This window comes from Leucopleurus acutus (assembly GCF_964270905.1).
Source record: "Leucopleurus acutus genome assembly, chromosome: 2".
In the NCBI taxonomy this organism is placed as follows: domain Eukaryota; kingdom Metazoa; phylum Chordata; class Mammalia; order Artiodactyla; family Delphinidae; genus Leucopleurus; species Leucopleurus acutus.
In genome coordinates this window covers 110,600,243-110,625,335 of record NC_139143.1, presented here as the reverse complement: position 1 = coordinate 110,625,335, position 25,093 = coordinate 110,600,243, and the positions used below count along the sequence as shown (strand labels likewise).

At 34.7% G+C, this 25,093-nt stretch overlaps 1 protein-coding gene across 3 annotated transcripts in view; it reads right to left on the bottom strand.

The window, feature by feature from the left end:
* ARHGAP29 (Rho GTPase activating protein 29) overlaps positions 1-25,093 on the bottom strand; it is a 75,763-nt gene that overhangs the window by 36,276 nt on the left and 14,394 nt on the right. Inside the window, exons 2-4 of one of the 3 annotated variants that reach the window (XM_082832410.1) lie at positions 21,967-22,203; positions 19,449-19,487; positions 8,024-8,158 (exon numbers count right to left, since the gene is read on the bottom strand). In XM_082832410.1, the coding sequence (XP_082688536.1) occupies positions 8,024-8,158; positions 19,449-19,487; positions 21,967-22,171 (379 nt within the window). In that variant the 5' untranslated portion in view covers positions 22,172-22,203. Of the gene's footprint in view, positions 1-8,023; positions 8,159-19,448; positions 21,934-21,966; positions 22,204-25,093 lie in introns of those variants that run through there. The other 2 variants (XM_082832408.1, XM_082832409.1) reach the window with 2 other exon arrangements.

Here is a 25,093-nt window from a genome sequence, read left to right as displayed (position 1 = left end):
AGAGGACACAATCTTATACATTTATGCACCTAACAAACAACTTCAAAATGCATGAAGCGAAAACTAATAGAACTGAAATGACAAATTCACAACTACAGCCAGAGATTTCAAAAACCCTCTCTCAATAATTGACAGAACATGTAGACAGAAAATCAGTAAAGGATGTGAAAGCCTTCAACAATACTATCAGCCACCTTGACGAGACCGGCATTTAAAGAACACTCTACCCGATGACAGCAAAATACATGTTCTTTTCAAACACACACTGAATATTTACCAAGATGGACCATATTATGGGCCATAAAACAAGTCTCAATGGGTTTAAAAGGATTCAAGTCAGGTAAAGTATGTTCTGTGACTAGATGGAATTAAATTATAAAAATCTCTGGAAGAATCCTCAAATATTAGGAAACTAACACACTTCTAAATAAACCATGGATCAAAGAAGAAAAAGGGAAATTAGAAAGTATTTTGAATACAATGAAAATGAAAACACAACATATAAATATTGGTGAAGGTGGTGGCAGAGAGGACAGAAGGGAGGGATGACAAAGGGACATGCATTACCTGGATTGTGATGGTTTCACAAGAGTATGCATATCAAAATTGATCAAATTGTACCCTTAATTTAAATATGTGCAGTTTATTTTAAGTCAATTATACCTCAATAATGCTGTTTTTAAAACTGCACTTGAAAGTAGACTTTAAATGTAATTTATAATGTAATACCAGCAAAAACGTAAAGCCTACTCCTATTTCCCAACTTTAACCTGTTAGACTTTAAAAAAAAATACTTTATAACACTTCGCAAAATTCTATAATTCTTCTTCTTTTCCTATAAATGTATTTTTCAAAGCACTAAACATGACTGTGAGATAACTGTAAGTAGTGAAATAATTCTAAGTAGTAAAAAGACAATTATTTGAACCATCTTCAATCATTATCTTCATCCCTACTCAAATGAGGTTACAGCCATCTAATGAAAATTCCTATTACGGCTCTTGCCTCTACTTCAAAACAGCTCTAACAGCTCTATACTTCTAATATCCTTTCATTTTTTTGCTCCTGTCCAGTGTTTCAAAGAAAAGTCTTTGGCTCCTTTCCAATAATAAATCTTCCCATTCTCTCCCGCATTCTCCAAAACCCTTACCACCATTACTCCTCCCTCATAACTTCACTATCTCCTACTAACGGACATTTTTTCTTGTGCTACTAACAAAATACCCAAATCTTTTCTACAGGAAAAAAATTAAATTTACCATATTTCTTCTTAAAGCTACCATCCTATCTAATTCAGCATTTCTTTACTACTAAAACTTTATAAATAGATAATGACAATTCACCAGGATTTGGCTTTTCATCCAGTTTAATGGTTAGCAGGGGTTGGAAAACATTTTCTGTAAAGGGCTAGATAGTGAATATTTTAGACTTTTCAGGCTATACAATCTGTTGCAACTATTCAACTCTGCATAAAGTAGCCAAACATGAACAAATAAGAGTAGTTGTTTCCGATAAAACTTTATTTACAGAAACAGGCAGCAGGCCAGATTTGGCCCACTGGTAGTAGTTTGTGCACCCCTGGTTAAAAGGATGGGTTCCAAAGCCAGTCTGCCTAGGTTAAATCCTAAATCTGCCTCTTAACGAGGTTAAGTAACTTAACTGCTCTGTTCTTCAGTTTCCTCATTTATAAAATGGGGATAATAATATGTATTTTGAGAAACACTGTGAAGATTTAATGAACTTAGAACAGAGCTTGTTACATAGAAAATGCTCAATAAATGTTAGTTATTTTCACTCAATACCACTGAACAACACTGTCAACAATAACCTCCAACTGTTTTAGTCAAACTTGGAAGTCTTTTTCCTTCTAAGTTTTCATCCTACTTCACTGTTCTGCAACTCTGAACAACTCTACCACTTCATACATATGCAACCTTGGACAAATCACTCTATGTCCCAGCTTTCTTATCTGCAAAATGGGAGTCGATATAATAATAATTTGCTGTGAAGATTAATGGGTAATCCATGTAAAGAGCTTAACAGCATCTGGCATACAGTAAGTACATCCTCAATATATTATGCCAGCTATTATTAATACAAATATTAACCATTTCCTTCTATCTTGAAGCATTTTGCTTAGAAGCAATACATTATAGCAACTAGAAAATGCAAGGCTTCAGAGTTTCAAACCTGAGTTTAAATCTGACCCTTACCACTTCCTGTGTTATTCTGGATACATCACCTAACTTCAATTTCCCCATATGTAAAACGGCGTGTTACTGAAAGGAACAACTGAGAAAACAAATGTAAAACACCTAGGGTAGAGTGCTTGGTATCTAGTAAACATGAGCACCCCCATATTCTACATCTGATCTGTGCTTCATACAGATGTTTCCACTCAGCCGGCAGTTCTCATCTTGGCCTTCTTCTCTATACATTACCCCCAGAGAATCTCATCCACTTTCAATACCTTTAACGGAATGAATCCTTAAACTACGTGTCTAGTTTTACCCTCTGAGCTCCAGACCCATATTTTCGATGGTCTGTTTGATACATTCCTCCCCCTATTTCCCAATCTTTACCCACCAGCACTGCAATCTCAACATGTACTAAACTGAACTCTCATCTCTTCCTATCTACTCTGCCCCTCAAGCCTACTCTCTTCCGTACATTCCTTAGCTCATTAGTTTTGCTTCCAAAATGCCTCTTTTTTTTCCTTTCTTTCCATTTCCGTTGACACTTAGTTCAAAGGCCATATTTTACTTCTAGTTTGGACTATTTACCAACCTGCTAAGTGGCCTCTCTGTCTCCACTCTCTCCCCTCTACTAGCTGACCTTCAAAATCAAATCAAGATTTTGCTTAAAGTTTAAATAATTGTCTCCCTTGGGTTCCCTATTAAGTCACAACAATGAGCACTAAGACACATTTAGTATCTCTTTAAGAAAACACATGAATAGCTTTCATACATATAACCTATTAGAACAGCAACTTTCAGTTTTACCACAACCTTTGGTAAGAAATACATATCACATCATGACCAAGTATACCATATACACATAACAGTTATCAGTTACATAACACCTACAAAGTTTCTGAAATATCCTTAAGTCTTACACAATGAGTGTTACACTCGGATTTTTCTTTTCTATTCTCTTTCATATTTTAAAATGCTGGTTACAATTCACTAACTCGATGTCATAAATCAAAAGCCAACGTTTGAAAACCACCGAATTAAAAGATATAATGGAAGAAAATTTTCACCATTTGCACAGGGAAAATTCCTTAGGGAGAAAAACGAAACAAAAGCTACAAGATTTATAAACTGAAAACTTCACATTGCTTCTGAGAAACAAAAAAAGACAACCTGAAGAACTTAAATGCACACCATATTCTCAGATAAAAATGCTAAGTATATAAATTCTCCTTCATTTTATTTATAAATTTAATTATAAATTAACTATAATTTATACATTCATAAACTTAACTATAAATTAATTTATAAATTTACATATTTAACTCAAATCACCCTCAAAATACCAACAGGTATTTTTTGGAACTAGACAAGCCAATTCAAAAATCTTGATGGAAAAATAAAAACCTGAACAAAAAGAGTAATGGAAAGAGAAGCTACCCCAACCAGACACTAAAACATACTATAAAACCACAATGAAGACAGTATGGTACTGGCACATAACTAAACAAATCAAGGGGACAGAATAAGGTCCAGAAATAAATATATGTGACAATTTAGTGTGTTTATGATAAAGATCGCATCTCAAACCGATGGGGAAAATATGAATTATTCAATAAATTAGCTAGAAACATACTCTAGAATGTATCAAAGATTTAAATTTAATAAATAACACCATGAAAACATTAGAAGAAAAAACAGTGGAGAATGCTACTATAATCTCCAAGCAGGGAAATCCTTCCCTAATACTCAGAAAGCATACAAAAGGTACATAAAGGCTTCCCTGGTGGCGCAGTGGTTGAGAGTCCGCCTGCCGATGCAGGGGACACAAGTTCGTGCCCCGGTCCGGGAAGATCCCACGTGCCGCGGAGCGGCTGGGCCCGTGAGCCATGGCCGCTGAGCCTGTGCGTCCGGAGCCTGTGCTCCGCAACGGGAGAGGCCACAACAGTGAGAGGCCCGCGTACCGCAAAAAAAAAAAAAAAAAAAAAAAGGCACATAAAAGATTGAGATAGAAATGCAAAATAAAACAAAATACCATAAGCAAATCAAAAGATAAAAAAACAAACTAAAGAAAATCTGCAACTTATATCAAAGATTAAGGGCTAATTTCACTTATATGAAGTTTCTATAAATCAATACTAAAAAAAGACCAACTATCAAGAAAAAAAGAAACAGTCAAGTCACATAAAAGGATGTGCAAATGACTCTGCAACATATTAAAAGATACTCAACTGTACTCAAAATGAGGCAAATGTAAATCAAATCTATACTGAGATACCAGTTTTTACTATCAGATTGGATAACAAAGTTTGGTAACCAGCTTTGCTGGCAAAGGGGTAGGAAATCAGCTTCTTCAGCACGGCTATCAGAAGGACAGAACCTCTACAGAGGGCGTTTAGCAATATACAAAATATAAATGCACATGCGCTCTGTTCCAGTAACTACCCACCTAGGAATATACAGGGCTATTCATTGAAGCACTGTTTGTAACCAAAAAAAACTGGAAACAATCCACACATCTATTGGTAGTGAACTGGTTAAATTAATTATAGTACATCAGTATAATGGATTATCATGCAGCTTTGAAAAAACAAAACAAATAACAACAAAAGAAGAAGACTTTTTATATACAGATAACTCAGAACAATGAGCAAGGAACAGAATGCTACCCTTGTGTAAAGAAGAGAACATACTGTGTTTGCTTCTATATGTGTATAATGTCTCTGGAAAGATACACAAAAAACCAGTAATAGCTGTTGCTTATCTAGGGAAAGGAATGGTGGCTAAGGTCTGAGGTAGAAAGACACTTCACTGTTTGAATACTCTTTTATACCGTTTGCACTATGAATCACGTGAATGAATAGCCTATTAAAAAATTAAGCTTCAAAACAGAAAGAAAACATGAGACATCTACAATTTTGGATGCGTAATTAAAGCTTATTTTTCTTTTTTGTTTCCAATTTTTAAATATAGGGCAAAATACAAATCATGAAAAACCTTAAAAATGGTCCTTTTAAATTATATTACAAATAAGATTTACCAGAATACTTCTAAATGATGAAAACACAAATACTAAGTACACAATAAATTACTGAGAGCTACGATGCCTTCATCTACTTCACAAATAAGCTGTATCTCTCTTACCATATTGCAAATATTTTGTAAGACTGAACTTCCTGCTTGGAAACAAGAGGAGACACAGGAAATACAAATCACTATTAGAATGAATGGGGAAAAGCTAAGGATTCTTCTTTTAAAGTTATTAAAAGGTAAATTCTACATTTAAAATAAAAAATAAGAGATGTTAAAAGATTCCAAGTTTATTCCAATGCACTTATTCTTATTATGCATAGGAAGCGGATAGATTTCATGCATTCAAACCTGCAGCAGCACAAATAAGATTATACCTCCCTGATCTAAAGTTATCACTCTGTATATGTTATTTTTTAATGGTTTGGTATGTTTGCAAAATGCATCTGACAGTTGCAAGATGTCCAAAGCAAGTCAGGTTACCACTGTTTTTTAAATGTAATTAGGAGGTTAAGACAAAATGATCACATTCCTGACAGCTTTCTGATCATAATATACAATAGTTTTTAAGTTTTCCTCTTTAATATAGAAGTAAAAATGTACCTTTGTAAGTTTTTTGAAAACATGAAAGTAGACAGCGTATCCAAAACATTCAGATTGCCACAAGATAGACATTCAAGAATGGTTTCTACCTCCCCCTTGCCTTTCCAGGGTTTGAAAACAAAATTACCATTCAATGAAAGAATTAAATAAGCTCCAATTTGACATCAATTTTCCAGGTTACTGAATATTTTTCATTTGGGTTATCAATGATATTTTTACATGGCCTCAACAATAAGATGGGGGGGTGGTTTATTTAAAAACTTAAACTTACACCAAAGTAAGTCCTACTGGAGTCCTACTGAAACAGAGTAAGTTCCCCAACAACAAAGTAAGTTTTAAAATTTCATCCAACAAAAAAGTAAAATCGTAACAATAATTCCAAGAGTAAAGACAGTCTTAGAGGGAAATAATACTCAAAAGATTGCTTTACCTCAAAGAAAAAAAGATCTATAAGGCAGCTGAGAGGCCACTTTCTTCAAGTCTGTTTCTGGAATGTGGACATCAACAGACACACTCCTTCCCCAGGACATCCTGACTGCACACAATAGCTACTGACAACAATTGAAAGAACTGTGGTGCTATTTCCAAGCATGGAAATTTTACTATCTACAGACACAAATTTCCCTAACTTAAGTTAAATTGCACTTACAAACAATCTATTTTAAAACAAATTTGGTTACTAAGCATTTTTAAGAGGCACAACAGAAGCTATCCATTTTGAAGCCATCTACATTTTTTTCAGTGCTTGAAATACAGAAAAAAGAGAACCATGCAAACATGATTAATCTACATAAAAAGTAGGGAAGGCAGTTCTTAAGTATATGGACTATATTTTATTGACAAGGTTTTTATTTTCTCTTCCTGACTCATCCCCTTGACACTTGCCCTTTACCCTCTCTACATGTGAGTATGTTCATTAATCACATCCTGTTCTTCACATCCAGAGTTCTCACACAAGCACCCTTTATCACAGTGCCAATCCCCACTCTAACCCCGTTAATGCCCACCTGACCTTTGAGACTCAGGACAGGTAATCCCTTTGCCCAAAGAAGCCTTTTGTTTCCTTACTCAACCCATGGTGACTCACTTTTGTTAAACATTTTAATTCATATTACCTATCAGATTGACATTTAACACTGACAATCACTTCCTAGAATATGACACTTCTAAAATTCCATAACATCTTTCTCCAGATCATCTCCCTACTTCTTTAGTGTTTTTCAGGTTCCTCTATCTTCCCTCTGTCCCTGGGATCTCACACTCAGTCCTTTACTTAGTTTGTACACTCTGAGTTGGTGTCATCCTCTTGCATCACCACCCACAGACCAACAACACTCAAGTCCACGTGCTCAACTCCAAACTTCAACTTAATCCCTAACATTCAACCTGTCCTATGTTTCTTCAACAGCCATCCCCTCTCCTGTGACAAGCACATTCCACCACTACCACACCCCAGCTTCTGCCTTAAATCAGACTATTAACCCTCATCTACCCATTATTTCTAACAATCTCCTAACTGAACTCCCTGGTTCCAGTCACATTCTTCTCAATCTTTATATAATCTTCACCCTCAATCTTTATATAATGCAGCCTAGGATAACAGATTCTAACAATTTTTGGTGGCAAATCATTTCTTCAAAGGAAAATGTCCCAATTCTTACTTCTTTTAGCACATGTAATATATATACACACACATATATATATACACACATATACATACACATATATGATAAACTTATTTTCCAATTTTAGTTTCATTTTTCCACATTTGAAAATAAGGTCCCAATTAAATCTTCTTTTCCTCCATTTGTTTCCCTCCTTTAAGTGGACTAACTACAAATGGCCATTCTCCAGCACCAACTGTCCTCAGATAACAAAGACTTTTTGTACCCTAATAACCTACTTCAAAAGAGCATACATTCTTTCAAAAACTCAAAAATTGTAAACCACAGTTGTTCAGTTCATTTCAGTTAGCATTTTTAGAGTGTTTCCTGCCAAATAAAGTTTTAATTTTTAAAAGAAAGAGAATTTTAGGTGTGACTCAGTGGGGATATTTAAATACCAAAGTGTATATAACTCCTACTGATACACATCATATAGATGCCAAGAGAGATGGTTCTATAACCATTATAAACGAAAATGTATCACCTGGATCCTTTTTGCCCATGCCAACCCACTGTTAATATTATCTTTCTTACCTTTCACTTTTGCAGCAAGCATTTCTGCAGCATTTTGAAGGTCAACAGAATTGAGGTTCTGATGTTTATTCATTACAGACTTTAAAACACGAAGAAGTTCGTCCAGACGTATATGAATGACTTCTTTAAAACAGTCTTAAGAAAAAAAAAATTTTTTTAATTTGTTAAATCAACCATTTTGAAGCACGTTTCAGGTAGAAGCAGAGGCTCCACAACTTTTGCCTACTGTATGTTCACTTTTATTTTCACTACTGCAATTATATGCAATTTATTTAGCCTTCAAAAATCCATAATCATTTTAATTCATTAAAGATTTCAAAGTCACTCACAGTCATGGTCAACTTAGCACACCTTTTTCAGTTTTCTCAGTCTAAATGTGCTCTCCAGATTTCCCTTGGGGCAACTTTACAAGTTTTTCCTGTCTTACAGTTTTTACTATAATATACTTTTTAATATATATGGTAACAGAGTTAAAGCCCTATAATGCCTGATATATTAACTAATATTAAATAGCACTTACATGTTAAGTTTCTATGTAAGAATTGACTCTTTGCATTAAGATATTAGAAATGAGCAACTCACAGGCATATATATAAGGGCCACCACCTGACCTGCACATCTTTAAAACTGTGATATAATTTACATACAATAAAATGCATAGATCTTTATATGGTTCAATGAAATTCTGTACTTTTTAGAAAAATTGAAATAATTGCCAATGATGAAAAATTGGGGGATCATTACAAAAGCTCCAGATTTATGCCTACTCTTGAAAAATCAAAATCTGGTTATACCAGGCCCACATCCACCTTGGCCACAAGCAGCTGAAACAGAGCAGTACTGCTCTCTTAGGTGTGCTTCTTTCCCAGTCCCTACCTGCCTAGCCCTAGTCTGCTCTACCCATTTTACAGCAGCCCTGGTCAGAGGGACACAGACAACGTTTTATAACCCCTGGAAATAAGGTGACCATATAACTTATCTTCCAAACCAAAATACTCTAGCAAGAGAAAAGGTGGGTACTACTCATAATCATGCCAGCAAACAGGCATATCCCTGGGATCACCATCCCAGGCAAACCAGAAAGTATAGTCATCCTAACCTGTAAAACCCCTGAAGTAGGGACTTCCCCAGTGGTCCAGTGGTAAAGAATCCGCCTCCCAACACAGGGGACGTGAGTTCAACTCCTGGTCGGGGAACTAAGATACCCACATGCCGTGGGGCAACTAAGCCCACACGCCACAACTACTGAGCCCGCATGCCACAACTACTGAGCCCGTGTGCCACAACTAGAGAGAAGCCCACACGCTGCAACGAAGAGCCCGCACGCCACAATGAAGAGCCCACGTGCCGCAACAAAGACCCGACACAGCCAAAAACAAAGAATAATTTTTTAAAAAACCCTGAAGTAATCCTCAAAAGTCTGAAAAGACAACCACCTGAAATAGAATACTCTGATGTAATGTTCACTTCTATAACCTTACACATAGCACTAGTGTTTAACAATGGCACATTTATTAAGTGCTTCCTATGTACCAGGCACTGTTAAAAGCACTTAAAACCTATTATCTCATTTAATTTTCACATCATTTCTATTAAGTAGATGATTTTTTAAATCTCCATCGTACAGATGAGAAAACTGAGGCAAACCTAAGTTTACCAAGTCAGAATTTGAACCCAGAGAGTATAATTCTAGAAGCTAAGCTCTTAATACTGTCTCCCTATTGAAAGAGCTTAAAAAACAATCAAAAACATTTCTTAAAAGAGTGTTTTAGGGCTTCCCTGGTGGCTCAGTGGTTGAGAGTCCGCCTGCTAGTGCAGGGGACGCGGGTTCGAGCCCTGGTCTGGGGGGATCCCACATGCCACGGAGCAACTAGGCCCGTGGGCCACTACTGCTGAGCCTGCGCGTCTGGAGCCTGTGCTCCGCAACAAGAGAGGCCGCGATAGTGAGGGGCCCGCGCACTGCGATGAAGGGTGGCCCCCACTTGCCGCAGCTAGAGAGGGCCCTCGCGCAGAAATGAAGACCCAACACAGCAAAATAAATAAATTAATTAATTAATAAAAACTCCTACCCCCAACATCAAAAAAAAGAGTAAGATGCCGATTTAAATTAAAAAACAAATGTTTTATAATTATGCAATTTTTTCCAGAAATCTTAAACGATAATCACTAGAAAAATTGTCTATAGGATAAAAAACAAAAACAAGTAATTCTATCATCTATCAAATATTCCATTCATTAACAGCATTATCAAGAGAGAGAAATAAGTAGTATAAGAGAAGCAGGCAAGGTGAGCGCAAGGTGGGGAGCTGGGTATATTAGGGCAAAGAGTATCCCAGGAAGGGGTAAAGAAAGAATAGTTCAGGTAGTGATGGAAGGAGAGAGAATAGAGTGCCTTCAGGAAAAAATCCAACTCATTCATCCAAAAACTTTAATAATAGAAAAAGAAACACAGGCAATTAGGTGCTGGCTTAAGCAGCTTTGGAAGTGACTGGAGTCTATAAGATTAAAGGCAAAGGAAATGCACATAAGCACTGTACTCTAGTTGATAAAGTGTTTTCAATGACGATTCAGGTTAAAAATGTTGATATTGTTATACATGTATCCTGGAAGTGAATAACTAGGTAACCGGATGGTGGATGGTGGGAGCCAGGAATCTCACTGTTGGAATGGAAATTTACAAATAAGCAGGGAGAGGAGGCTATAATGATCCATGTGGTGATAGATTAGAGTTGGATACTTCTGTAAGAATTCGTATTTAGTTTATCATAGATATAGGTGGCTAGAAATATTTATAGATGTGTGTATATATACAGGTTAGTACACATACATATATTTCTTTTCTTCATCAGGTGAAAGGGCCTAAAAGAAATGATGCCCCAGTGGCAACAAACATACCTAGCACCCTGATCTTGGCTTCTAATACCATTCTCCAATAAAAGGAACCAGGGCTCCTTAGAGAAATGGCTGGTTCTAGGACTGTGTCAGAAAATACACAAGATGAGTTAGGAGCATCTTGTAATGCCAGAAAGTAAGAGCTTAAAAAAAAAAAAACCCTCACATTGAAGAGGGTATGCCAAGGGTGCACAGGAACCAACTGAAAGACCTCCCAATGGCCAAAGGTGGAAAAATGTGAGCAATAAATTTAAAAAGTAGCACTGGATTATAACTCAAAGTATAAAGTAAATATCCATGAGTCCATATTGATACAAATAAATGTCTGAATAAATTAATAAATGGAAGGAAAGAGACAACTCTCTTGTATAAAAGAATTCCTAATAATTTATATAGATATTTTGTCCTCAAGGAGGTGAAGCATGTGCACAGTGACTTCCTTCCAAAGAGTACAACATGGAAAGGGGGACGAAAAGATTAAACTAAACAAACTTGACAACTACTTCTTATGACAGGTGATCAAGGTCACCATTAACAGTGATAAATCATGTACTCTTGATAATGACATAAGAAATATGTCATTTTACATCTGTTAGCTTCTTCTCAGTATCCCATAACACCAGTCTAATCATGAGAAAAACATCAGACAAATTCTAATCAAGGCGCATCCGGGACTTCCCTGGTGGCACAGTGGTTAAGAATCCACCTGCCAATGCAGGGGACATGGGTTCAAGCCCTGGTCTGGGAAGATCTCACATGCTGTGGTCACATGCCGTGGAGCAACTAAGTCCGGGCACCACAACTACTGAGCCCGCGCTCTGCAACAAGAGAAGCCACTGCACCACGACGAAGAGTAGCCCCTGCTCGTCACAACTAAAGGCCGCGCGCAACAACGAAAACCCAAGGCAGCCGAAAAAAAAAAATAAAGGCACATCCTACAGAATACCTGACCAGTACTCCTTAAAACTGTCAAGGTCATCAAAAATAAGGAAAGTTTGAGAAACTGTCATAACTAAGGAGAGCTTAAGGAGACACGACAATTAAATGTAATATGATACAATTCTGTAAGGGAAAAAGGACATTAGAAACAATTTATGGAAATCTGAATAAACTATGGGCTTTAATTAATAATAATATATCATTATTATCAAATATTGGTTCATTAACTCTAACAGATGTACCATACTAATGTAAGATGTTAACAAATAGAGGAAACTGGGTGTAGGAGTATATGGGAACTCTCTGTACTATTTTCTCAATGTTACTGCAAATCTAAAACTGTTCTAAAAATAGTCTATTTAATAAATGAAATAGAAATGGACAAAAGATTTTAGAAATTTTATGTACTGTTGGAATTTTTCCCATAAACATATATTACTTTTATAATTTAAAAATTCATTTATAATTTTTTAATTCCTAAGGAAAATGTAAGCATGTAATTTCAAGAATTATCTTAATTAAATGATCACTATCTATTTTGTCTGTTTTATCACTGTGGATATTAGTTTGGTCGGTTTACTTAGCTGAGGCAATACAGCTTAGTGGTTGGTTAAAAGCGTAGTTTCTAGAAACAGATTGCCTGAATTTGAATTCCAACTCCATGGCTGATAAACCTTGGGCAAGTTACTTACCTCTCTGTGCCTCATCTATAAAAAAAAAAGAAGCTATTGGTAGCTACTTCATAGGGTTGTTGGACTAAATGAGTTAAAACACATAAAGCACTTGGAATAGTGACTGGAACATAGTAAGCCCTCCAGAAATGTTGGCAGCTATTGTTTTTAGTTTATACAGAAGTAGAAATAGGTTAACAACATAGGCTAGGTCTGAAATAGAATCAAGTAGCTTCGAAATGAAAGAAACTTCTGGGACAATAATACAATTTGAATACCTATAAAAAATAATATAAATGTATTTTTTCCCAGTTCTGCATTGCAAAGTCTATCCTTTGTTTTATATATATATATATATATATATATATATGTATATATATATATATATAAAACTAAATAAAGCTATTTTATGGTAATACTTCTGCCTACTTGTCAAAACCAAGGCTGAATCTAATGTCATAACGAGTTGTGCTATACTCTTTCTGAAGCCTAATCTATGTTTGCCTTAAAAAAGAGAAAGGTGGAAATTCTCTGGTGGTCCAGTGGTTAGGACTCTGCGCTTTCACTGCTGGGAGCCAAGTTCAATCCCTGGTCAGGGAACTAAGATCCCGCACAGTGTGGTCAAAAAAAAAAAAGAGAGAGAGAGAAAGGAAAGCCAGTCATTTCTATCCCCTACTGATGTTTCACAATAAAATCTACAGATACTAACATACTTAGGAAATACTAAGTAAAAATACTTTGTCTTATTTTGAGGTCTCAGAACAAAAGAGCTTGATTTTTGTGTGCCAACAACATCAATATTCAAAATTAGGGTTGGATATTAAGCAAGAACTACAAAATACTAATGGTTTAAATGCCTAAATAAACCACGTTAGTAAATTCTGGTCTTCTCAGAGGCAAGGAAATTAACTATGTGGAATAAACATATTTCAAAATTATTATAGTGTTTTTGTACGTTTTAAAAACATATTATTATACGTTTTTCAATGTTGCTAGTTTTAATTTCTAACACAGTAAATAGTAACAGATACAGCCCACAAAAACAAAAACTTTTCTGGGTTCTCAATAATTTTTAACAGCATAACGGGTCCTGAGGATTGCTGCTATAATTTTTCTTTAAAATCACTGTAGAACATTCCAATAATTGTCAACATAAATGTTTTACCAATTTGAAATTCTTTTTTTCCTACAAGGAAGCCCTTATAAACAGATACTGAAGTTGTTTCAAAGCAAAATACTAGAAAACAATAACTGAGTTATTTAGTAAGAAATTTCATAAGTATCTCAAATTACCCTATAAATAAGTCTAATTTCCTGTGATTCAACACATCTCTGAAGCCTATAAGTCAACAGAAATGAACAAGATGGCTAAATTTAACAAGCGTTAATTACAAAGATTCATAAATTCTCCTATGTATTTGAGTAGATGAGTCAACTACTAGGACATCAGTATATTCTGATAATACTTCAGCTGGGACTTTATAAAATAGCAAGCCCTTAATTACGCTTTACGAGTGGTAAAAATGTTCCAATGTTCTATTTTCTTATGGTAGAATAAAGCTACCTCAAATTATTTTTATGAAGCAAAAGCCTCATGAACTTTTTTTTTCAGAAAGCTTTAAATTTAGGCAGCTCCTTCACCAACACTAAATATCCCTACATCAACAGCAGCAGCAATGAACAAAGCAAAAGAGAGTAATTTTTCTTCCCTAATACAGAAGAAAGGTAAGTAGCTGATTGGTGTGGTAGAAAACAATAGATTTAAAGCAAGAAACCTGAATTCCAATGTTTGATCTGCCACTTGCTTGAAATGACCATAAACAAAACTCTCAGTTTCTCTGACCTCAGATTCATCATCAGTAAAACAGTTGTTGCGAATATCAAATAAATTAACAGAAATGAAACTGCTTTACAGTCTTAATATATGTAAGCTATTATTACTATTAAATCTGTAAACCATTCAAACCAAATACCTTTGAAAACAGAGTTGTCTCACACAGAATTACACTCAGTAACAAATTACAGTATGGTCCCACAATATTTTGGCTAATGAAAAAGAGACGTTAAATTTCAATTTAATTTTATATGTAAAGTCTAAATTAGTAAATTACTTAGAAATAAAATCATAATTAAGAGTATATTTTACAAAAATATTTCTATACCTATCAAGTTATAGTACTTAATTTAGTCATATAATTACCAGGTAATTTTTAAGTTTTATAGTAGTCACGTTGTAAATGTAATAATTCAATTTATACCACAAAGGTATTATATATGCAAATATTACAATGTTCAACCAGTCTTAACACCAGCTATATAGAAGAGTAAAACTCCTGTATCCCAATGTTTGCTTGTTTATCTACCATCCCTATATGGTAATCTGAATTTTAATTTATTGTTTCATTCATTTGTGCCATTTATTTTCTGCTTCATTCAGCTTATCAAGTGAGAACAGATTAGCCAGTTCCACTTTTTGGTTCTCATGCATTAACACAATACCACAGTGTTTATATTGCAAACACTTCATGGAAATGCTTATGTAAATAAATGAAAAAACTACGGTGTTTTTCCTTGATTTTAAAAAAACTGACAATAATTTTTAAAATCAGTCTTGTTAATTCAGCTTAACCCCTCTGGGAAAGCAATGAAAACAAGAAGGAAGGAAAAAGTTTCAGAACTTATCACTAGGAAACTCACTTCTTTTTTTCTGTAATGACTCCTGAATTTACAGGATAAAATGAAGCCTAAAGTGCAGCTTTCGTTATCCAGCCACTTGGGGATTGTAAAAATAATAATAGCTGACATTTTAAAACACTTATTCTATGAGCTTTATATAAATGAATTATGAACTTATTTAATTTTCACAACTCAATAATGTAGGTACTATTATCTCCTTTTAGCAGACGTGAAACTGAGGCAGAGAATATAAGTAATTGGCCCAGGGCTATATACAAACAGTGGCAGAATGAGGATTCCACCTCAGGGTTCTGGCTCTAGAACTTTAACATGGTTAAAGAAGTTATAGCTTAATGACAGGTACACTCTGCAATCTGTGATTTAACAGGCTTTAACTTCCAATCAAATATACCAGTTAACTACTGTAAATGGTAACATTATGTAAGCCATTCTAGGTAAGTGCAGAAGAGGAAAGCTATCTCCTAAGAGCTGGCACATGTGTAATAAATGAGCTACCTGGATTTCATACTTCATTCCTCAAGGATTCATTTTGTACCTCCTAGGCACTAAGCCATAAACTACTAACATTCATATTAGCTTTTCCTAAACGGTAACCATTGGAAATCACTTCTAGAGAGGTTTACTTCTAAAAAAACATAGCAGGAGGACATATCTGAGACTAGCAACTTAATGTTTCCAATATTTCACAAAATATCTTGCACACTATAGAGGGTGAAAGTTAAGTAATAGTCAACAATGGTAAAATTAATACTCACTGGAATTTGCCTAAATAAATTTACACATCCTCCTGTATATTCATTTACTCTGGAAAAAAACTGGGGTAATCCACAAGACAGGATTTCAATTAAGACTTTGAAAATTTATACAGAACTTCCCTCTCACAACAGAACATAATATTTAATGCCATTAAAATTTTTACATAATTCCTTCTTTCAATAAAATTTGCTTTAGAAAGTTAATATACCACTTCTGACTATAGTTCTGTCAAATTTAGGACCCAGAATTCATCAAAAGCTATCACTTAAGAGATCAGTTACATTTTTACAAATTAAAAGTGATACACTCAAATTAGAAATCATTTTTAATAATGAGAGAACTAGTTTATCTAAAACTGATGATAAAGTTTAATCTTCCTTTCTAGCCTATTTAAAAAACAAAACAGAAAAACAAGCCACCACTGTCACAACAGTAAACTTTTATTAAAATCCATTTAAAAAATAGTGTTACATAATCAAAAAGCTACAAAAAGTATTAGACTAACTGCCAATTTTTCTTCAAATATATGTTATAACGGCAATGGACACTGCCAAGCATTGAGTACCAGACAAATTAAGCAATTTGCACTACTCTTTCTAGCTGAATTAAAAGCCTTGCACTTTTCAAATTCCCAGATTTTGAACTTCCACGCATGGTGTTCCACCTGGGAATGGGAAGGTATGTCACAAAGAGAGAGTTTAAGATTACTGTATAAACTAGAAGAACATTTATGAATGTGTTCTTTGGAATTCAGAACACATTATTCCTCAGAGGGGCAACCATAAACCTGAACTGGTACTTAGACTGCACATACATTATCTGCAGTGTTATATTTAAATACAAAGGACATATGCATAATTGCGTGCCTTCAGCATTTTAACATAAGATGAAAATTTTGCCCTGTAATTATTCATAATGCACCTTAATGACACAAGATGGAGATCTAAAACTTCAAATTCCACATCTGCTACTTATATAAGACTACAGGGTAACCTCCTCCTGGAAATAAGTAGTAGACAGAGAATCAACGAACTATCACTAAAAAAAAAACAAAAAAAAAAAAACAAACTATCACCTACCCTATCAAAGTAAGCATGTTCATAGTCCTCTGATCTCCCTCATTAAGCTCTCCACTTTTTGTAAATAAAAACAGTAGAGGAATTCCTTGGTGGCACAGTGGTTAAGAATCTGCCTGGGGGCACAGGTTCGGGCCCTGGTCCGGGAAGATCCCACATGCCACGGAGCAACTAAGCTGGTGTGCCACAACTACTGAGCCTGCGCTCTAGAGCCCACGAGCCACAACTACTGAAGCCCGCGCACCTAGAGCCTGTGCTCTGCAACAAGAGAAGCCACTGCAATGAGAAGCTCACGCACCGCAATGAGGAGCAGCCCCCACTCGCCCCAACTAGAGAAAGCCGGTGTGCAGCAACGAAGACCCAATGCAGCCAAAATAATTAATTAATTAAAAGAAAAAAAAAACAGTAGAGACAGTGCATACATATCTTAACTCTGTTGGGGGCAAAGAGTTCTTTGGCAGACACTAATTTTCTCTAATCAGTTCATCAACACCTACTGCAATACGAGCTTCACGTTCTCACTTGGGAAAATTTCATAAACCCACACTTAAGAAACTTATCATAAAACTCACATTAAAAAACCCTACAGGACTTCCCTGGTGGCGCAGTAGTTGAGGGTCCGCCTGCCGATGCAGGGGACGTGTGTTCGTGCCCCGGTCCGGGAAGATCCCACGTGCCATGGAGCGGCTGGGCCCGTGGGCTATGGCCGCTGGGCCTGCGCGTCTGGAGCCTGTGCTCCACGGTGGGAGAGGCCACAGCGGTGAGAGGCCCGCATGCCGAATAAAAAAAAAAAAAAAAAATCCTACAGACTGGTGGGAGGCGAATGTCCTCTAAAATGCATTACATAGTTTGAAAACAAATACTTAGCTGTTTTCTTCAGCCTTGAATTGTCAATATTCCGAACAACGTAGAATTTCCAACTCTAATCAATTTTCGGATCACAGAATTATAAAATCAATAGCATCTGGTGTAAGTGCCTCATTCTTAACAAATTATTAAATGACTTAAGCCATATTCCAAAACTAGTTGATAGCAGAACTAGGCCTAGAACCTAGATTGTGTGATTCTCTTTCCTGAGCTCTTTCTGCCATTCCTTACTACCAATCTCACCAACTTGTATAAAATGCTTGGAAAGTGATCTGCTAGTTCAAATCAAAGAACGGCATGAAAGCTAACATTCCAAAGGCAATTTGAGGGAGATTCCAAGAATTCCTATTTCTAGGTAAAATTTTCTTTAATTTGCTCCAATAACAACTTTTTCTAGGTTTCCTTTTCATGCTATACAAATCAAAAATACTTATAGCTCAAAAATGCATCTCAATATTCTTGAGATTGATAAATGCCAAATGTCCATACCATCACTGTCTGATAGAAATCTCTGTTAATGATGGTAATTTTTATAACTTCACCATCCAAAATGGTAGCCACTAACCAGAGGTGGCAAATAAGCACTTGAAACGTGGTACTGCAACTGAGCTGCATTTTAAATTTTAATTAAATTTAAATAGCCATATGTCTAGAGGCTACCATATTGGATAGTGCAGGTAGAGATAAACGCCACGGAAAACAGAATTGGTTAATGAAATAATGGAAACTGAGCAGTGTTTTTATAGTACCTGCCACGTGAAACAGCTGAGATAGCAAGAAAAGAACACACCATTCTGCATTCATGACCTCTGGGTTCCAAATGAAACCACTATTTATCAGCAATAAGAGGTTGATGAAATCACATAATCTAAATTATACATACAACTCATCTGTGAAACAGGTCTAAAAGTACCTGCCTTTGTGGGGACTGCATGATTAAATACCGTTTGTATGTAAAAGTACTCTGTAAAATGTGAAGCACCATACACAATTATATGTCATCTCTGTAACTAGTTTAGGAAAGGGAAATGTGGCTATAAACCTATCACAAAGCTATTAACCTAAGCCTAGTCTCAACAACATGATTTAACACTTGAAGCAGTAGTCAAGTGATTTTACACACCATTGCCTCATGACAGGTAAAGTACATAGAGAAAATGGTATTCAGATAACATCAAAAGGTGATTAGTATACCCACAGTCTATATTCTTAAAAGTTAACTTTTTAGCTTTTTAACAGCCAACTGACATGAATTGAAAAGTAACAAACAATACCAAAAATTTGGCTTCTTTCTTTTAAGGAGGCAAAAGACAAAATACTGGCAAGGCCGCTGATACAATATTGACAAGGATCCCTCACTCCAAAATAAAAACAGTGGCCACAGTTTACAACTATGCTGGTACTAAAGAACAGCAGAAGTCCAGGGATATTTCTCAATACCCAGAGACAAAAGCATGGCCTATGTCTACGTCCAGTAACATATATAATAACACCACCTTAAATAGTTGCAGAATTTAAACTTTTTACCTGTTTTCCTGAAGATCTCATGTGATTGTTGTAATAATTCTATTAAATAAATAAATAGTATGATACTCAAGCTGAAAATCATGAGCAAAATTAAAGAAGCATATTATTATGTAGCATTTCTTGCCATCTATAATGAGGTTAATTTATATGTTTAACATACTCCCTTAAGGAAAACAACAAACAAAAAAGGTTCTATCAATTCAAATAAACTAAAGAATATATTTCTAGATTTTGATAACAATGATGCAAAAACAGAGAAAACAAATTCTTGCTAAATCCAAGATTTATTCTGAGATGGCATACATAAATCCTTTTAACTCTGACTGAAGAACCAAGCATTAAAATCAATCCAAAGATAAATTAATGAAAATACTCTGGCCACTGCCTACTAATGAGAGTTGGTTACCCAAAAGATGGTTTTCACATTTTTAAATTAATTTACCAATCATAAACGGCAAGCTTTTTTATTATTAGCAATATAATCAAGTCTTAAATTATGAAGTACTGGTTTTCTTATTAAAAGAATAACATCCTTTCGGATTTTTAATATTTCATTTCTGTAAAAAATATATTTCCTTGAGTCACATTGCTGTGCACCTGGAACTATCACAACATTGTTAATTGGCTATACTCCAATATAAAATAAAAGGTCTAAAAACAAATAATAAATTAAATAAATTAAATAAAACACGGAGACAAGTACAGACACACTCCTAAAATACATATTTCCACACACACCCTTTTACCTCAAAAGGTAATCTCCTTTTGCTGTCTTATACTTATTACCAATTTTCTCTTTTCTTTTCACTTAGGATCAGCTTTCAGTCCTCTTTCTTCCTAACCTATGAACTGTTTACTCACAAATTAAAACTCATATAAAAATATTGTGGAGATAAGGAGTGGGTCCAACTTGCTTTAAATTACCATCATTTTAAATCTGTGAAACAAGGGATAAATATGCGAGATGAGGATTTCAAATGATATAAATCTCCTATGGAAAACAAATAAAAACAAACAGATATCCTAACTAAAAATCTTATTTATATTAATGAAAACCTATTTTTATTGATACATTAAATAAAATCAGATTTTACCCTAAGTGAAGTAAATGATTTGTTAATTAACACATCATTTTAAATTTCAAATTCAAAATTAACCCAGCTACAACAAAAAGAGTAAATTTTACTGTATGTGAATTAAAAAACAAATTTAAAACAAGTAACTCAGTTAAAAACAAGTCTTTATTACAAAGCTATGCTTCTTTAAATAAATGGCAGATGTGTCATTTTAGTAATGAATCTGTTACCAGTATAATGCTTAATGTATTTAGAATATCTTTCCACATTAACAAGATAACTTTATTACCATTTAATTATCCATAATTAGACTTCAAACTCAAGCTATTAAAATGAACAGAAGTGTAGGTAAATTCTTTTCTAAAAACATACATATAGTGTCAAAAGAATGACTTATGTGATTGTCATTTTAAGGAAAATTCAAATACTAAAATTTTGAGGCTACAATTCAAGTCCAGGTATTTTGGGCATTTCAACTTGAAAATTATAATTAGGTTAGAAATAAACTCCTAAAAGCAGCATTTAGGACAAATAGAAGACATGGTTGCAGTTTCTGTTTTTCAGAACGCATGTCAGAAAATGAATATCTAATTTATAAACACAGAAAATATTTATGGAAATCTTATAAATGTCTATGAAGCCTCAGAAGGTCTCATATAAGTAACACTAGGAATCTTCATTTTTCTACATCCAGACATACCTTTATGAATATGGACTGAACTGCTACTTATTACAAAAGAATAGGAACTGTATGATTATTAATTACCATTGCCATCAAAATTAGATATAAAAGAGGCACGGAAAGTTGAAAGACTTAAGTACTAAGATCAAGTCAGGGAGTACAAATACATAGAGCTCTTTACTTCAGGAGAATCAAGTCTCATGCTCCATTATCCATTTCTAACTAGACAGAGAATAAAGTCTGTGATTATCTCTTAATTGAGGAAAAGAATAGCAAAACAGAATTAAGTTTGATTTTTGAGGAAAAAATTCACTCAAATCAGTGATTTTAGATTCTTTTAGGAACAATATAGAAAACTGAATCCAGGCAGAAGTGTCAACAATGTAAATTAAAAACATCAGTCTGCTTATTAAAGACCAATCAATGCACTGTGTTACCATTAACAAGAAGGCTAAAATTCCAATTATCTAAAAATCTCCCATGTCAAATGGGTCCAACTTTTAAGAACCAAAGAATGAATTTTTTTTTTTTGGATTCCTGTTCCCTCACTTACCAAAGTTTCTACTATGTATTGCACTGTATCTGATTATAAAATACTTTACACTGTAAACATCAAACATTTGGCAAAAAATAAAAAACAGAATAACTAAAGCAGAATACCCTGTTGCTACTACTGTGTATACACTTATCTGTAGCTAGGCTGGCAATTAAATTTTACAAACTATTCAGTAAGAATGCTAAGAGAAAAGAGTTGACGAACCTGAAAGAATAGCTTCTTTCAAATATAGTAACACATGGGAGAACTTCCTGATATCATTCACCAACTCCTTGATGTAATCAGGATCCAAAATGGAGTTGGAATTTATGGACTTGAGCCCCATTTCAGAAGTTGTAACATCAGTAGAGAGCTGGCCTGTTGACAAGACACGTTTTTTCTTTGTCTTTTTCTGTTTGTGAGCAATCATCCTTTCATATAACAGTCAAAACAACGGAACTCCTTAAGGGGGTGAGAAAAAGAGAGAAACACAAATATTACATTAATCAGGGGACATTATACTAGATTTTCACAAATAGCCCAAAGCCTGCCTCAATATTCTATTTAAAACAATAACAACAACAACAAACCCTGTATTACTGATAAAGCAACTTCCATTTATTAAGTGCCAATAACCTTGACAACTCTATGATATGCAAGCTACTATTCTCTTCATTTCACAAGATAGGAACCTGAGGTTTGGAGGTTAAATAATTTGTTTAAGCTCTCAGCTGATAAATGAACTGGTACTTAAACCCACATCTGCCTTGTCACCAAAACCCATGCTCTTAATAAACTTCCTCTTAACTCCTAAGGTACAGAATTTTTTAAACTGTAAAAGTTATTCTGAAATGTCAATTAGTGGAAGAAAATATTCTCCCTCCATGACATCACCTTCAAAAATAAAGGTGAAATATGAGCTTTGAAAAAAGAAAGACCTGTTTTCAAAATCCCCCTCCATCACTTACTATGCGTGACCTGACAAGCTGTTAATCTCCTCACTTTGGTAAACTCATTTATAAAATGGAAATAACATCCTGACGATACCTACCTCATGAGATTATTGTAAGCATTAAAAGAGACAATGGTATAGAAGTGTCCAACACATAAAAGAAATTCAAGTACAGTATGTTCTCAATAATGCATACTCATACACACATACACACACACACACACACATATTCCGGATTATCACCTTTCATCAAGAACATTTCTCTGCTGAAAACAAGTTCTAAAGATGTCCACTAATCTGACACACCTGGATTGGTTGAACAAATAAATGTATGATTACTGGAGCAATATTTTTGGTAATTTCAGGGTGGTATAATACAAGATTTGTTATGAGAAAGATTGAGAATTGAATCGTTACTGAATACTTCCTAAATGTGTGACCTGTACAATTTGCTTACAGGCTGTATGAAGATTAAAAGGGAACCCAAAGTTTAAAGACTTCATATGTTAAAACGCCTAAACCTGGCACATAGTTGGAACTCAAGAAAATCTTAGTTTGTTTCTGCTTCATCCTTACCTTTTACCTTTCTGTAATTAAAAGTCCTAATTTTGTTTGAAATCAAAAAGGAAATGACTGGAGGAATTAAATTAGCTCAAGCATTATTAAAACATTTTTCAAATGTTTGAGCTGAGATCAGAATGAGTAAACAAAGAAGGAGTAGTCTAGCTGCTGTTACTAATTTCCTAATGATCTCTCCACATCCATTCTTGTCTCATTCCAAATGTAGTGAGTACATTTTCAAAACATGAATCTCATCATGTCATTTCTCTGATCAAAACTCTTCCAAAAGACAAGTGGATGCTATCGTGCACTACAAGGCTCAGCATGAAATCTGGCTCCTACTTACCTCTGCAACGTCCTCTGGAGTCACAATTCCTACTTAACACTTAACACTCCTGCCACACACACCTCTTTCTCATTTTTCCAACAGTATCTGTTTACCGTGACCCACAGTGGAGCCAGTATACACATTAAGTATGTTATGTTTGTGTGTGGTGTGTGTGTAGGAATGCATAAACATAAAACAGATTCTGGCTAAGGAGCCAGGTGATGTACTCAGATGTTTTCTTTCCTATCCCATTTCATTTTTTAAAAAGCCAATTGCAACCCACCAAATTGGTCTCAGAATTATAATGGGTTCTGTCCCTACGACTTGAGAAACACCAACTGTTGGACTCAGGGTCCTGTCTATATGCGGCTCCATTTGCCTGGACTACTCCTTCCTCTTTGTTTACTCATTCTGATCTCAGCTCAAAGATCACTTCCTCAAAGAAACCTTCCTGGACCTCCCCTGCTCCCATAACCACCACCACCACCACCAAACTAGAACAGAATCTCCTTTTATATGCTTTGCACCATCTTATACTTTTCATCACTGCACTTATCGAAGTTCTCATAGGTGATTCGTGTCTCCTCATCCAGACTATAATCTCAAAATCATGACCAATGTTTGCTAACCAAGCGTTCTCTGCTTAAAGCACAGTGCTTGGCATATGAGGGATAAACAACGCAAAACTGTCCGCAGAATGAGTGATGAATTGGCAGAACTAATAATGAATAATAATAAAGTAGTTTATAATGAATTTATAAACTTTAAAAGTTTATAAAGTTTCAATTAATTTTTACAGAAATAAAAATGTTTAACTCTGGATTGTTGCAGTGTTTTGAACGGAAAATAGAATCGGTTTTTAAAAATCTGTCTCTAAAATAGTATCTTACCAAAAAACCAAGCATATGAAGTTGAGTAACGGCAAGAGTACATAAAATTGAAATCAAAGGTTGATTTCTATTATTGTTTCTCTACTTCTGATTATTAAATAAGGTGTCCTGACACTTCTTCAATGGCTTTTAAAATTCCTTTATTCAGTATTTTTATTAATCTCAAATTATTTCTGGAAATGCAATTTCTACATTTAATCTAGTTTCAAACCTATCTAACATTAATCCTTAAATGTGTAAATAACTTCTAAAATGAACTTAGCTATAATAATAGTGCCCCCCAAATTGTCCTAAGTCTCCCCTCCAACAAAAACAAACAAAACACTCAAGTGCCTTGTTTGGGCAGCTCTTTTACAAATCGTTAATTGAGAAGACTATTAGCTTAATTCATCACTTTTGCAGCTTACTTAATAAAGTCACTCTGATTAATTTTGATGGCTTTTAGTTTAGTAAATTAGAAAATTGGTCATTGTCACTGGTAAAAAGATGGTTATAAATTTTAAAGCATATATCACAAGCTTCGAATAAAACAATTCACGTATTTCAGTAAAAAAAAATTATTTTAACTGTCAAATTAGTAGCCCAAAGTTGTAAAAAGTGTTTCAGAAATGCTTGAATACA